At 44.3% G+C, this 16,909-nt stretch overlaps 2 protein-coding genes across 2 annotated transcripts in view; one reads left to right on the top strand and one right to left on the bottom strand.

Moving 5' to 3' along the window:
• Positions 1-16,171, bottom strand: part of LOC137379829 (putative ankyrin repeat protein RF_0381) — a 214,984-nt gene extending 198,813 nt beyond the window's left edge. The window contains exons 1-2 of the mRNA XM_068051208.1: positions 16,117-16,171; positions 5,002-5,115 (exon numbers count right to left, since the gene is read on the bottom strand). The gene's annotated coding sequence lies outside the window, so the exon portion shown is untranslated. The remainder of the gene's footprint in view (positions 1-5,001; positions 5,116-16,116) is intronic.
• Positions 2,389-2,730, top strand: LOC137379340 (actin, cytoskeletal 3-like). Its single transcript, XM_068050049.1, has one exon. It carries the CDS (start codon positions 2,389-2,391, stop codon positions 2,728-2,730), a length of 342 nt encoding a protein of 113 aa, XP_067906150.1.
• Positions 16,172-16,909: the final 738 nt, after the last annotated feature.

Raw genomic sequence — 16,909 nt, 5'->3', positions numbered from 1 at the left:
TTAAATTTAATGCAGACATGTGTTTAGAAAGGGAATAGACAACATGTATACTCCAAGGATAGAGAATTAAGAAAATTAGAGGCTCAAATACAGCTGAAAGGATATGACATGGTAGCCATTACTGAAACATGGCTGCAGCTAGTCATGATTGGGAGTTAAATATTCTATATTATAAGGTCTTTCGAAGGGATAAAGAAACTGCAAGAGGAGGAAGGTTAGCCTTAATGATTAAATATACTATTACAAAATTTGTAAGAGGGGAAATTAGAAGTGGCATTTCCATGCACCTGCTGCCCTTGTCCTTCTGGGCAATAGAGTTGGTGGATTTGGAAGGTACTGTCAAAGAAGTCTTGGCAAGTTGTTGCAGTGCATCTTATAGATTTAGATGTAGATGCCAGTAATAGGGGTGGGTTTTGTCCTGAACGGTATCATAATCTCGAGTGTTGTTGGAGCTACACTCATTCAGGCAAGTGGAGAGTATTCCATCACATTTCTGACTTGTGCCTTGTAGATTAGATTAGAGATACAGCACTGAAACAGGCCCTTCGGCCCACCGAGTCTGTGCCGACCGTCAACCACCCATTTATACTAATCCTACACTAATCCCATATTCCTACCAAACATCCCCACCTGTCCCTATATTTCCCTACCACCTACCTATACTAGTGACAATTTATAATGGCCAATTTACCTACCAACCTGCAAGTCTTTTTTGGCTTGTGGGAGGAAACCGGAGTACCCGGAGAAAACCCACGCAGACACAGGGAGAACTTGCAAACTCCACACAGGCAGTACCCAGAATCGAACCCGGGTCCCTGCAGCTGTGAGGCTGCAGTGCTAACCACTGCGCCACTGTGCCGCCCACTGAAGATGGTGAAGCTTTATCCCCATAGAGCTGCAAGTTTATTTCCCTCACGTATCTATCCAATTATATTTTGAAATCATTGATCGTCTCTAACCACACTGTATTTATATGGCTGGTCCAGTAAAGTTTCTGGTCAAAGGTGACCCCCAGGATGTTCATGTTGAGGGTTTCAATGATGGTAAAGCCATTGAATGTCATGGGGAGATGGTTAGACTTTCTCTTGCTGGAGATGGTCATTGCCTGGCACTTGTGTGTCATTAATGTTACTTGCCACTTATCAGCCCAAGCCTGAATGTCCAAGTCTTGCTGCATGTAGACATGGACTGTTTCATTATTAGAGGAGATTTCAGATTTCCAGCATCTGCAGTATTTTGCTTTTATTATATCATTATCAGAGGAGTTGTGAATGGAAGTGAACACTGCACAATCATCAGCAAAACTCCCCATTTCTGATCTTATGATGGAGGGAAGGTCATTGATGAAGCAGCTGAAGATGGTTGGGCCTAAGACACTGCCCTGAGGAATTCCTACAGCGATATCCTGGAGCTGGGATGATTGGTTTCCAACAGTTACAACCATCTTCCTTTGTGCTAGGTATGACTCCAGCCAGTGGAGGTCTTTCCCTCTGATTCCCATCAACATTTTTACTTGGGCTCCTCAATGCCACACTTGGTCAAAGGCTTTCTTGATGTCAGTGGCAATCAGTCTCATCTCACCTCTGGAATTCAGATGCTGAATGATAGCTCACAGACCTGAAATGTTAACTCTGTTTCTCTCTCCACAGATGCTACCAGGCCTGCTGAGTATTTCCAGCATTTTCTGTTTTTGTCTCTGGAATTCAGTTCATTTGCCAATGTTTGCTGTAATGAGGTCTAGAGCCAAGTGCCCCTAGTGGAACCCAAACTGAGCATCAGTGAACAGGTTATTGGTGAGTAAGTGTTACTTGATAGCACTGTCGACAATACCTTCTATAACTTTGCTGATAATTGAAAGTAGACTGATGGTGAGGTAATTTGCCAGATTGAATTTGTCCTGCTTTTTGTGGACAGAACATACCTGAACAATTTTCCACTTTGCCGGTGTTGTAGCTGTACTGGAACAGCGTGGTTAAGGCCACAACTAGTTTGAGAATACAAGTCTTCAGCAATACAGCTGGGATGTTGGCAGGGCCCATAGCCTTTTCTCCGTGCACTCAGCTGTTTCTTGATATTACGTGGAGTGAATCAAATTGGCTGAGGACTGTTTTCTGTGATGGTCCATTATTGGGAAGAGCCGAATAGCTCAAATCAGAATGGTAGTGAACTTCTTGAGTGTATTCAAGATGGTTTTCTGGAGTCTCATGTTCAAGAACCAACCAAGAGGACAGACTGTGCAAGATTTAGTAATCATTGAATTATAGAATTGTTATGCACAGAAATATGCCATTCAGCTCATTGTGTCTGCACCAGCTGTCTGAATGAGCAACTCAGCCAATACCATTCCCCACATTCTCCCCGTAACCCTGTACGTTCCGCTCTTTCAACATGCATGACATCAAGGAGAAACTTTGCTCCATGGCTCAAGATTTTAAATCTGCGATACAGACAGCCAGCTCATCTTCAGCCTTGGAGAAAAGTTACGAGTTCCCTGATGGCCTAGTCATTACCATTGGTAATGAGCATTTCGTGTCCCCAGAAAGTCTTTTTCAACCTTCCTTCATTGGAATGGAATCTACTGGGATCCATGAGACCTGTTTCAACAGCATCATGAAATGTGATGTAGATATCAGGAAGGATCTGTATGCCAACGCTGTCTTGTCTGGTGGAACCACCATGTGCCCAGGTATTGCAGATCAGATGCAGAAGGAAATCACAGCCTTGGCATGAGACTGATTTAGTTAATAACCTAATAGTGATCATAATATGGTTGCATTCACTGTTAGACTTACATAGAATTACATAGAATATACAGCACAGAAACAGACCATTTGGCCCAACCAGTCCATGCCAATGTTTATGCTGTACTCCAGCCTCCTCCCATCCTTCCTCATCAAGTTCTATCAGCATAACCCTCTAAGCCATTTTCCCTTGAGTGCTTATGTAGCTTCTCCTTAAATGCATCTATACGAATCACCTGAACTACTGCATTTGGTAGCAAGTTCTATATTCTCACCACTCTCTGGTTAGATAAGTTCCTTCTGAATTCCCTACATAATTTTTTGGTGACTTGATGGCCTCCATTTTTGCTCTTCCTCACAATTGGAACCATCATTTCTGAATCTACTCTGTCAAAACATTTCATAATTTTAAAGACCTCTATTAGGTCACCCCTCAGCCTTCTCTTTTCAACAAAACTAAAATTCAGCCTGTTCACCCTTTCCTGATAGGTATAACCTTGCTGTTCCGGTATCATCCTTGTAAATCCTTTTTGCACCCTCTCCAGTGCCTCCAATGGAGAAACTTAACAGTTACTATTATTCTAGATTTTGGTAAGGCAAACTTTAACCTGACAACACAGAGAATAATGACAGTGAACTGATCAAAATTGCTATTAGTTAAAATCAGAGATGAACATTGAAAACAATGTTCCCCGAACTTCTGTTTTCTATGCGCAGCTGGCTTGATGGCTGTGCATGGCTGTGCATGCGTGCATCTTAAAGGGAACATTACTTGTGTGTAGCCTGTTTGTTCCCGACGTGGTAAATTCTGGATTGCTGTAAAGTTGGACACTCATGCAGCTTCGAGGAAATATTGATTTGCAGGCGTCAAAAAAGAATTTAGCTTAATCCAGGACTAATATATTCTTTCCCGACTAACCAAGTAAAACGGCCATGGTTGTCAAAATAGGTAAGCGATAACATAATTAAAGGAAACAGCATATGAGAGTGCAAGGAATAGTGTAAATCCAATTGAGTGTGAGAGATACAAAGAACAGCAAAGGAAGCCCAAAAGGGATAATAAGAGTTGCAAAAAGGAATATTTTATGATTCCCATGGAGATCACAAACCAAAAGAATCCAAACCACTGACTGACCCCAATTAAAAAAAAATATTTGGACAAGGTTTCACTTTTATAAATTTTATTTTACACTCAATCCAAAACCACCAAAACATAAACATGAACTTACAGTTAAATCATGGTCAAAGTATTGTCATGAAAACCACACCTGCAAAATGAGAAATATTAATTTTGTCATATGGAACATTAATTTTAAACTGTTACTGGACTGAAAAAATAGCTTGGTTTAAAAAGACCACTGAAACATGACTGTATTCTAAAAGACAGTTGAAAAAAAAAGGACAATGGGAATTGCTCACTACTTCAATTAGTCAGATGGATTTTGGATCAAGAGACATTGAACATGTAAAAGCCTGCATTCCATTCCCGCCCCCCCCCCAACTCCACCCCCTCCCCGCACTGAGGGTGTCTGCTAAGATTGAAAGAATCCACAAAACCTCACAGGAGAAGTTGTCCCAGATGAGGAGCTAGTCAAATGACTAACCTACTGGCCCAGCTTTGGTTTGAATTGCGATCACATAATAGTTTGAAAGCAGACTGCAACTGAACTTAAAGAATGGAGCATCTGTCTCCCTCTCTCACTCTCTCACGAATTTCCAGGCACCTATGGAAGCCACTTAAACCTCAAGAGAGAAGACTCCTGCAACTAAACAAGTGAAAGTGTGCACTGGTCCCCAGCGACAACTGCAAGATTTAACTGCAATCAAAGACTCTACATCCAACTCAAAATAAGTAAATGAACTCCATATTACTTCAAACATCTTCCCTTTAATTCTTTCTCCTCCTCTGTCTCTATCTGCGTGTGTGTTTATCACGTATGCATGCTAGCATGGTCACGTTGCGTTTTTATAGTCATTTTAACCAAATTAGAGTTTTCAGGTGAATAAACTTACACCTTTCTTGTTTAAATCTAAGAAAACCTGTCTGGTTGATTTCTTTGCCATTACAGTTAGAGAACGGTGAACAAGGATTCACTTAGGGGAAGCTTAAAACACGGTGTTTTAAAAGTTAAACCCTGTTATGGCAAACCAGGCAATGGCTGAGAGGGAACCCCGAGACCCCTTTCTCACCTGGTCGTAACACTATATATAGCTTAAAGAATACACATTAATTAGCAGATGCAATAAAGATAGATCTCACAAATCTTCTGGATAGTCCTCTCTGGAAAGATAGCACCAATTACAGCCACAAAGTCCTTCAGGTCTTTGAACTTTTCAAGTAGATCTCCATATCCCGTCTTCCAAGTTGCAAATGCTGGTGGGGAGGAAGAGGAATAAAATTTTCAGGGCTGGAGGGGTGAAGGAATGGGGAAAACAATTTTGCTTGGATGGGGAGATGGTAAGAAGGGTTTGAATTAGAATTAGAACATTACAGCGCAGTACAGGCCCTTCGGCCCTCGATGTTGCGCCGACCTGTGAAACTATCTGACCTACACTATTCCATTTTCATCCATATGTCTATCCAATGACCACTTAAATGCCCTTAAAGTTGGCGAGCCTACTACTGCTGCAGGCAGGGCGTTCCACGCCCCTACTACTCTCTGAGTAAAGAAACTACCTCTGACATCTGTCCTATATCTATCACCCCTCAACTTAAAGCTATGTCCCCTCGTGTTTGCCATCACCATCCGAGGAAAAAGACTCTCATTATCCACCCTATCTAACCCTCTGATTATCTTATATGTCTCTATTAAGTCACCTCTCCTCCTCCTTCTCTCCAACGAAAACAACCTCAAGTCCCTCAGCCTTTCCTCGTAAGACCTTCCCTCCATACCAGGCAACATCCTAGTAAATCTCCTCTGCACCCTTTCCATAGCTTCCACATCCTTCCTATAATGCGGTGACCAGAACTGCACGCAATACTCCAGGTGCGGTCTCACCAGAGTTTTGTACAGCTGCAGCATGACCTCGTGGCTCCGAAACTCGATCCCCCTACTAATAAAAGCTAACACACCATATGCCTTCTTAACAGCCCTATTAACCTGGGTAGCAACCTTCAGGGATTTATGCACCTGGACACCAAGATCTCTCTGTTCATCTACACTACCAAGAATCTTCCCATTAGCCCAGTACTCTGCATTCCTGTTACTCCTTCCAAAGTGAATCACCTCGCACTTTTCCGCATTTAACTCCATTTGCCATCTCTCAGCCCAGCTCTGCAGCCTATCTATGTCCCTCTGTACCCTACAACATCCTTCGGCACTCTCCACAACTCCACCGACCTTAGTGTCATCCGCAAATTTACTAACCCACCCTTCTACACCCTCTTCCAGGTCATTTATAAAAATGACAAACAGCAGTGGCCCCAAAACAGATCCTTGCGGTACACCACTAGTAACTAAACTCCAGGATGAACATTTGCCATCAACCACCACCTTTCAGCTAGCCAATTTCTGATCCAAAGCTATAAATCACCTTCAACCCCATACTTCCGTATTTTCTGCAATAGCCTACCATGGGGAACCTTATCAAACGCCTTACTGAAATCCATATACACCACATCCACTGCTTTACCCTCATCCACCTGTTTGGTCACCTTCTCGAAAAACTCAATAAGGTTTGTGAGGCATGACCTACCCGTCACAAAACCGTGCTGAGTATCGCTAATGAACTTATTCTTTTCAAGATGATTATAAATCCTGTCTCTTATAACCTTTTCCAACATTTTACCCACAACCGAAGTAAGGCTCACAGGTCTATAATTACCAGGGCTGTCTCTACTCCTCTTCTTGAACAAGGGGACAACATTTGCTATCCTCCAGTCTTCCGGCACTATTCCTGTCGACAATGACGACATAAAGATCAAGGACAAAGGCTCTGCAATCTCCTCCCTAGCTTCCCAGAGAATCCTAGGATAAATCCCATCTGGCCCAGGGGACTTATCTATTTTCACACTTTCCAAAATTGATAACACCTCGTCCTTGTGAACCTCAATCCCATCTAGCCTAGTAGCCTGAATCTCAGTATTCTCCTCGACAACATTTTCTTTCTCTACTGTAAATACTGACGCAAAATATTCATTTAACACTTCCCCTACCTCCTCTGATTCCACACACAACTTCCCACTACTATCCTTGATTGGCCCTAATCTACCTCTAGTCATTCTTTTATTCCTGATATACCTATAGAAAGCCTTAGGGTTTTCCCTGATCCTATCCGCCAATGACTTCTCGTGTCCTCTCCTTGCTCTTCTTAGCTCTCCCTTTAGATCCTTCCTGGCTAGCTTGTAACTCTCAAGCGCCCTAACTGAGCCTTCACGTCTCATCCTAACATAAGCCTTCTTCTTCCTCTTGACAAGCGCTTCAACTTCTTTAGTAAACCATGGCTCCCTCGCTCGGCAACTTCCTCCCTGCCTCACAAGTACATACTTATCAAGGACACGCAGTAGCTGCTCCTTGAATAAGCTCCACATTTCGATTGTTCCCATCCCCTGCAGTTTCCTTCCCCATCCTACGCATCCTAAATCTTGCCTAATCGCATCATAATTTCCTTTCCCCCAGCTATAATTTTTGCCCTGCGGTATATACCTGTCCCTGCCCATCGCTAAGGTAAACCTAACCGAATTGTGATCACTATCACCAAAGTGCTCACCTACATCTAACTCTAACACCTGGCCAGTACCAAATCCAATGTGGCATCGCCCCTGGTTGGCCTGTCTCCATACAGTCAGAAAACCCTCCTGCACACACTGGACAAAAACTGACCCATCTAAAGTACTCGAACTATAGTATTTCCAGTCGATATTTGGAAAGTTAAAGTCCCCCATAACAACTACCCTGTTACTCTCGCCCCTGTCGAGAATCATCTTCGCTATCCTTTCCTCTACATCTCTGGAACTATTTGGAGGTCTATAAAAGACTCCCAACAGGGTGACCTCACCTCTCCTGTTTCTAACCTTGGTTTGAACGGCAATAGATTGAAGGTTGGGGGGAATGTTCGGCTATTTGAAAAAAACAATTGTTGGAGGGTGGGTGGGGGGGGGGGGCGGGGTGGCGGGGTCGGGGAAGGGCCTCCACATCTTCATTACTTCTTAATAAAAAATTGCACTTAGGTTCCTTTAAATATTGAAATTAATTGCAAGGGCTTAAAACCCTTTAAAAATGGTGGTCCAAAGATGTTTAAGGGTCCAAATATACAAATCACTAAAACGTAGAAGTCAGATATAAAAAAAAGTCAAGAATGCTAATGGAAAGTTAAGCTGCATAATTAGAGGACTCGATTATAAAGGGGAAGAAGTTTTACTACAATTATACAAAGCCCTGGTTAGACCAAATTTGGAGTACTGGGTACAGTTCTGGGCACTGCAACTTAGAAAGGACTTACTGGCCTTGGAAATTATTGTGATTGATTGCTCTGTGCCGTTTTTGTAAGACTTCTCACTATGCTGTCAGTCAACCCTGTGGGGGTGTGGTTCCAAAAGTGAAACTAAGACAGATGCGGGCAGCCATCTGAATAAAGCCTACACACACAGAAATTGTGAGTCTAGTTTCTTCACGCTTGGGGTATGAAAATAACATCTGATGACGAAGATGGTGAGTAATTTAAATTTATCACCCCCAGCGCCTTTTCTGTCATCACTGGGAGATCCTCCTATTCCATGGGAAAGATGGATTTCTGGGTTTGAAACCTACTTGTCCACTACTGATATGGACGGTACCGGAAGGAGGCAATACTCATGCACTGTCCCAGAGCAGAGGGCCAGTGTATATTCGAGCAGCTAACAGTTGTTCCACCTATGTTTGATAAGGCGGTAACACTCTTGAGAAATACTTTAGCCCGAAGAAAAGGGTGATGATTGAATGATACTTGTTCTTCCAGAGATGCCAGGGAAATGGTGAGCCCATAAAACTCTCTGGCACTGAGCCTGGCTCTGTGGCTCAGAAGGAGGGGGGAGAATAGGAGAGCAATAGTGATAGGAGATTCAATGGTTAGAGGAACAGACAGGAGATTCTGTGGTCACGAACGAGACTCCCGGATGGTATGTTGCCTCCCGGGTGCCAGGGTCAGGGATGTATCGGATCGAGTCTACGGGATTCTTAAGTGGGAGGGGGAGCAGCCAGAAGTCGTGGTACACATCGGTACCAATGACATAGCTAGGAAAAGGGATGAGGACCTGAAAAGCGAATATGGGGAGTTAGGTTGGAAGCTAACAGGCAGGACGAGCAGGATAGTAATCTCAGGATTGATACCAGTGCCACGTGCTAGTGAGGCTAGAAACAGAGAGCGAGTGCAACTGAACACGTGGCTACAGAGCTGGTGTAGGAGGGAGGGCTTCAGATATGTGGATCATTGGGATACCTTCTGGGGAAGGTGGGACCTGTACAAGAAGGACGGGTTGCATCTGAACTGGAGGGGCACCAATATCCTGGGCAGGAGGTTTGCTAGCGCTCTTCGCGAGGGTTTAAACTAGTTTGGCAGGGGGATGGAAACCGGAGCTACGGATGAGTGGATGGGGTAGCTGTTGAACAGGCACGTACAGAGTGCAGAGAGTCTGTGAGGAACGTTAAGACAGTTGACAGGGCAAAGTTGCAGCCAGTATGATGGGTTGAAGTGTGTCTATTTTAATGCAAGAAGTGTCAGGAATAAGGGTGATGAACTTAGAGCATGGATCAGTACTTGGAGCTACGATGTTGTGGCCATTACGGAGACTTGGATATCACAGGGGCAGGAATGGATGTTGGATGTTCCGGGGTTTAGATGTTTCAAAAGGAATAGGGAGGGAGGTAAAAGAGGTGGGGGAGTGGCATTGCTAATCAGGGATAGTATCACAGCTGCAGAAAGGGAGGTCGTTGAGGAGGGTTTGTCTACTGAGTCATTATGGGTGGAAGTCAGAAACAGGAAAGGAGCAGTCACTTTATTGGGAGTTTTCTATAGACCCCCCAATAGCAACAGAGACACGGAGGAACAGATTGGGAGGCAGATTTTGGAAAGGTGCAGAAGTAACAGGGTTGTTGTCATGGGTGACTTCAACTTCCCTAATATTGATTGGAACCTCCTTAGTGCAAATAGTTTGGATGGAGCAGTTTTTGTCAGGTGTGTCCAGGAAGGTTTCCTGACTCAATATGTAGATAGGCCGACTAGAGGGGGGGCTATGTTGGATTTGGTGCTTGGCAACGAACCAGGCCAGGTGGCAGATCTCTCGGTGGGAGAGCATTTTGGTGATAGTGATCACAACTCCCTGACCTTTACTATAGTCATGGAGAGGGACAGGAGCAGACGGGATGGGAAAATATTAAATTGGGGGAGGGGAAATTACAATGCTATTAGGCAGGAACTGGGGAGCATAAATTGGGAACAGATGTTCTCAGGGAAATGCACGACAGAAATGTGGAGGTTGTTTAGGGAGCATTTGCTGCGACTGCTGGATAGGTTTGTCCCGATGAGGCAAGGAAGGGATGATAGGGTGAAGGAACCTTGGATGACAAGAGATGTGGAACAGCTAGTCAAGAGGAAGAAGGAAGCTTACTTAAGGTTGAGGAAGCATGGATCAGACAGGGCTCTTGAGGGTTACAAGGTAGCCAGGAAGGAACTGAAGAATGGACTTAGGAGAGCTAGAAGGGGACATGAAAAAGTCTTGGCGGGTAGGATTAAGGAAAATCCCAAGGCGTTCTACACATGTGAGGAACAAGAGGATGGCCAGAGTGAGGGTAGGGCTGATCAGGGATAGTGGAGGGAACTTGTGCCTGGAGTCGGAGGAGGTATGGGAGGCCCTAAATGAATACTTTGCTTCAGTATTCGCCAGTGAGAGGGACCTGGACGTTTGTGAGGACAGCGTGAAACAGGCTGATATGCTCGAACAGGTTGATGGTAAGAGGGAGGATGTGCTGGAAATTTTGAAAGACATGAGGACAGATAAGTCCCCGGGGCCAGACGGGATATACCCAAGGATATTACGGGAAGCGAGGGAAGAGATTGCCGCGCCTTTGGCGATGATCTTTGCGTCCTCACCGTCCACTGAAGTGGTACCAGATGATTGGAGGGTGGCAAATGTTATTCCCTTGTTCAAGAAAGGGAATATGGATAACCCTGGGAATTATAGACCAGTCAGTCTTACGTTGGTAGTGGGCAAATTATTGGAGAGGATTCTGAGAGACAGGATTTATGATTATTTGGAAAAGCATAGTTTGATTAGAGACAGTCAGCATGGCTTTGTGAGGGGCAGGTCATGCCTCACAAACCTTATTGAATTATTTGAAGATGTGACAAAACACGTTGATGAAGGAAGAGCAGTGGATGTGGTGTATATGGATTTTAGCAAGGCGTTTGATAAGGTTCCCCATGGTAGGCTCATTCAGAAAGTAAGGAGGCATGGGATACAGGGAAAGTTGGCTGTCTGGATACAGAATTGGCTGGCCCATAGAAGACAGAGGGTGGTAGTAGATGGAAAGTATTCAGCCTGGAGCTCGGTGACCAGTGGTGTTCCACAGGGATCTGTTCTGGGACCTCTGCTCTTTGTGATTTTTATAAATGACTTGGATGAGAAAGTGGAAGGCTGGGTTAGCAAGTTTGCTGATGACACGAAGGTTGCTGGAGTTGTGGATAGTGTGAAAGGCTGTTGTAGGTTGCAACGGGACATTGACAGGATGCAGAGCTGGGCTGAGAAGTGGCAGATGGAGTTCAACCTGGAAAAGTGTGAAGTGATTCATTTTGGAAGGTCGAATTTGAATGCAGAATACAGGCTTAAAGACAAGATTCTTGGTCGTGTGGAGGAACAGAGGGATCTTGGGGTCCATGTCCATAGATCGCTCAAAGTTGCCACCCAAGTTGATAGGGTTGTTAAGAAAGCGTATGGTGTGTTGGCTTTCATTAACAGGGCGATTGAGTTTAAGAGCTGCGAGGTTATGCTGCAGCTCTATAAAGCCCTGGTTGGACCACATTTGGAATATTGTGTTCAGTTCTGGTCGCCTCATTATAGGAAGGATGAGGAAGCTTTAGAGAGGGTGCAGAGGAGATTTACCAGGATGCTGCCTGGACTGGAGGGCATGTCTTACGAAGAAAGGTTGAGGGAGCTAGGGCTTTTCTCATTGGAGCGAAGAAGGATGAGAGGTGACTTGATAGAGGGGTACAAGATGATGAGAGGCATAGATAGAGTGGATAGCCAGAGACTTTTTCCCAGGGTGGAAAGGGCTATCACCAGGGGGCATAATTTTAAGGTGATTGAAGGAAGGTTTCGGGGAAATGTCAGAGGTAGGTTCTTTACACAGAGAGTGGTGGGTGCGTGGAATGCACTGCCAGCGGTGGTCGGAGAAGCAGATACATTAGGGACATTTAAGCGACTCTTGGATAGGTACATGGATGATATTAGAATGAAGGGTATGTAGGTAGTTTGATCCTAGAGTAGGTTAAAGGTTCCTCACAACATCATGGGCCAAAGGGCCTGTACTGTGCTGTACTGTTCTATGTTCCAAAACAATATATGGCAGTGTTGTGTCAATTGTCTTCTTCATGTAAATTTAGCACACTAACCTATGAACTAATTCATGAGCAACTGATTGAAAAACTTCAATCACATAAATTAGGGAATGCCTCCTCATGGAGGATGATGGTTTAACTTTGGAAAAGGCCACAATCTTGGCCATCCAAATCGAATCCGCCATGTTAGATTTGAAGATGTTACACAAAAATATACCCTCATGCTCAGGGTCACAGACACAGCTTGCCTAATCAGCTCAAGTGCAAGGGTTAAGGACAAAGAGATCTCAGCAGGCTCATCAACACTTTCTTATCACAGTCATGCACCCTCAAAAACATGCCCATATTGTAGGGGTACCCATGCATTCAAAACACCATGCCCGGCACATGGGGAAAAAATGCAACTCATGCTCAAAAATGAATCAATTCGCAAAGGTATGCATGTCGTCGAAGGAGAAGGCTTCGTCAGTTCGAAATGTGGTGGAACATATTCCTGAGAGTGAAATTCTTTGGCCTCCTTATCTCGAGAGACAATGGATAAGCGCCTGGAGGTGGTCAGTGGTTTGTGAAGCAGCGCCTGGAGTGGCTATAAAGGCCAATTCTAGAGTGACAGGCTCTTCCACAGGTGCTGCAGAGAAATTTGTTTGTCGGGGCTGTTACACAGTTGGCTCTCCCCTTGCGCCTCTATCTTTTTTCCTGACAACTACTAAGTCTCTTCGACTCGCCACACTTTAGCCCCGTCTTTATGGCTGCCCGCCAGCTCTGGCGAACGCTGGCAACTGACTCCCACGACTTGTGATCAATGTCACAGGATTTCATGTCGCGTTTGCAGACGTCTTTAAAGCAGAGACATGGACGGCCGGTGGATCTGATACCAGTGGTGAGCTCGCTGTACAATGTGTCTTTGGGGATCCTGCCATCTTCCATGCGACTCATATGGCCAAGCCATCTCAAGCTCCGCTGACTCAGTAGTGTGTATAAGCTGGGGATGTTGGCCGCCTCGAGGACTTCTGTGTTGGAGATACGGTCCTGCCACCTGATGCCAAGTATTCTCCGGAGGCAGCGAAGATGGAATGAATTGAGACGTCGCTCTTGGCTGACATACGTTGTCCAGGCCTCGCTGCCATAGAGCAAGGTACTGAAGACACAGGCCTGATACACTCGGACTTTTGTGTTCCGTATTCCTGAGAGTGAAATATAGTATGGGTATGCTATCACGGACAGTAAAGAGCCTGGTCCTATGTACTGGGGCCACTTCAAGGATTGCATAGTCACGATCGTCGGTGTTTCAGTGTCATTCCTCATTAATGTGGGTGCGAAAGTATCCATATTGAACAACGACCTCTACCGTCGTTATTTTTCACAACTTTCTCTCACTCCTGCAACAGATACTCTTCAAGCTTCTGATGACACAATTAGCCCGGTCTTCGAAATGAACACAGTTCCAGTGCACTACAAAAATGTCAACCTAGATAAATTCACATTCTGTGTGGCCAAAGGCAGGAGCCTCATGGGGGTCGACCTGTTCGATAAGCTTGACCGCAAGCATGCAGACTCCCCGGAACACACATTAATGTGATCGATGATACAGTCTATGCACAACAGTATCCTTCCTTATTCAGTGGTTTTGGGGAGATTAAGGGGTACTGTCATGCTCCTCATGTCGACATATCAATTTTGCCTGTTTCACAAAATTTGAGACAGTTGCCATTCACAATCTGTGCCAAAGTGTCACAGGAGCTGAAACGACTGGAAGCAGCTGGTACCATTGAGCGGATCAGCTCATCCCCATGGATATCTAACCTAGGCATTGTGCGACGCAAAAATGGAGAACTAAGTCTATGCATTGACCTTAGATCGGTCAACAAAGCAATTATTCTGGACAGGTACCCGCTCCCTATGATCCAAGAACTATCAGCATCATTTCATGACTCCACAGTCTTTGCTAGGCTCAACATGCAATGCAGTTATCTTCAGCTACCACTAGCAGCCAACATCTTACAGCCTTTGTTACACATGGCAGCATGTTTCAGTACCACAGAATACTCTAAGGACTAAAATAAAAGCAAAATACTGCAAATGGTGGAAATCTTAAATAAAAACAGAAAGTACTGGAAATTCACAGCAGGTTTGGAAGCATCTGTGGAGAGAGAAAGAGAGTTAACGTTTCAGGTTAATGACCTTTCATCAGTTCTGATATATGTTATGTTTGATTGCTCAGTAGTTGCTTGCTCTGTGCTGTATTTGTAAGACTGTTCACTATGCTGTCAGTCAACCCTGAGGGGGCATGGTTCCAAAAGTGAAACTAAAACAGATCCAGGCTGCCATCTGAATAAAGTCTACACACACAGAAATAGTGAGTCTAGTTTCTTCATGCTTGGGGTACAAAACATAACAGAAAGAGTGCAGCACAGATTCACCAGAATGTTGATAGGGCTCCAATGGTTAGATTACAAGGAAAGATTGTATAAACTATGCTTGCAATCCCTGGAAATTAGAAGATTAAGTGATGATTTGATTGATGTTTTTAGGATTTTAAAAGGTATTGATAGGGTAAATAGAGAGGTTTTTTTCTACTAGTGCGGGAGTCTACCACAAGGGAACATAACCCTAAAATCAGAATCAGGCCATTCAAGAGAGCAGTTTGGAAACACTTCTCCATGCAAAGGGTGGTAGAAATGTGGAACCCCCTTCCACAAAACCAGAGATGCTAGTTCTTTTTAAAAACTGAGACCGATAGATGTTTGCTAGCCGAGCGTATAGAAGGATATGGAGCGAAGGTAGGTGGATAGAGTTAAGATACAGATCAGCCATGATCTCGTTGAATGGCAGAATGTGGGGCTGAATGGGCTACTCGCGTTCCTAGGTTCCTATGATGTTGAAATAGCTAAGGATGAAGCTGAAGGACACCTAGTCTTAGACTTGACTCTAGGCATGTTGAGCCAATGCAGGGTAACAATCAACAAAGCTATGGTACAAAGCCAAAAAAGTAGAATATAAGTCAAAGGAAGATCCAACTGTGTGGTACTCAGGCCAGACCCACACCTTGGAGTACTGTGTCAAGTTCAGGACACCAAGAAACAAGAGGGACATTTAAGTGCTGAAGGAACTGAGTAGACCTGAGTATTATTATTTAGCAAATGCAAATCCCTGGAGCCAAGCGATAACCTCCTCATTTGTTGAATTTAAAGTGATTAATCCGCCACTTAGTCTGTAGAGGGGACACTCCTCGGTAATGTGCAACATTGTTTGTCTCTCTCCACAAGTGCATAAGGGGTTTGTACTGAGGCCCCAGTGGTGGAGGTTGGCTGCGCAGGGGCCCTGGCTTATCCTGATCTGAGTGGTGAGGAAAGGCTAAATATTCTTGGACTTTTCAACCTGGAAAGGAGCATCTGAGAGGTGAGGTTATAAAGCAAAGAAAAAGTCAACCCAGAACATTAAATTAAACTACAGTATACTTAGTGGGCATGCATTCAAACTAGTAAAAGATAATTTTTGGATTGATATTGTGAAATTCTTCTGCACACAGAATAGTGGAGGCAAATACCAATTTTGTGTGTGTGTATTGCGGATGGGGTGGGGAGGATATGATCTCTAGATGGGTGAATTAAGATGGACCGAATTACCATCCTCATCTGCGACTATCGTGTGATAAACTTCTTGCAAGATAGAGTTTAGGTTTTGAAAGCTGGGGTAGCTTCTTCGTGATCCACGGAGAGGGTGTACGCTCTGCCTTAAGCCTCTTACCTACCGATGTTCCCTTTTCACAAAGACTACATCTTTCATCATTACAATCATTCACTATCGCATTAACCTTTAGTGGACCAACTAAGAGAACAATTACCGTTCATGCCGCACTTGTACCATCTCAATAGGAAACTCTCCACTTTCGCTCTGCACCTTTCCGGAAAAGACAACATTCGGAGCCTCATGGCAACCGCGGAGACTTCTGTCCTTGCCATTGGTGCACATCAGCGTCAGCGAGAAAGGTGGAGCATTGTTTGTGGTCACTATGACTACGAAAGACTCTGCGACAATTCGCCGCTTTAATGGAATTTCACTCACGTTCTCCCTTCTGCTATCCTTTGTTCCATTCAACACTTGGTGTCAATATCTCCCGAGCTTCAGTCATGTTGTAACATCCCCAGTGTTAAATTACACACACATTTCTGCCCGTTGTTGTTACCAGAACGTTCAAATAAATGAAGGAAAAAATCTGCAGTATTCTTCCAGCGGGGATAATTTATACAGAATAATGGCTATTTTGGGCCAGATCATAAAATAACAATCTGGAGGAGTTCGAGTGGCATCTTGAACTATTAAAGATGCAATAGTTTATAAATTTAATTTTAAAATCATAGAACCATAGAATGGTTACAGCATTGAAGGAGGCCATTCGGCCCATCGTGCCCCTGCCGGCACTCTGCAAGAGCAACTCACCCAGTCCCACCTTTTCTCTTTAGTCCTGCAATTTTTTCTCTCCAGATACTTACCCAATTCCCTTTTGAAAGCCACCGTTAAATCTGCTTCCACCACACTTTCGAACGGTGCATTCCAGTTTCTAACCATTCGTTGTGTTAAAAATGTTTTGCCTCAAGGTCCCTTTGGTTCTTTTGCCAATTACCGTAAATTGATGT

This window comes from Heterodontus francisci, chromosome 18 (genome assembly GCF_036365525.1).
Source record: "Heterodontus francisci isolate sHetFra1 chromosome 18, sHetFra1.hap1, whole genome shotgun sequence".
NCBI classification, from domain to species: domain Eukaryota; kingdom Metazoa; phylum Chordata; class Chondrichthyes; order Heterodontiformes; family Heterodontidae; genus Heterodontus; species Heterodontus francisci.
This window is presented reverse-complemented; position numbering and strand designations above follow the sequence as displayed.

Bases quoted from the DNA above. Each gene is read 5' to 3' on its own strand.
- LOC137379340 (XM_068050049.1), top strand. From the start codon at position 2,389: ATGCATGACATCAAGGAGAAACTTTGCTCCATGGCTCAAGATTTTAAA.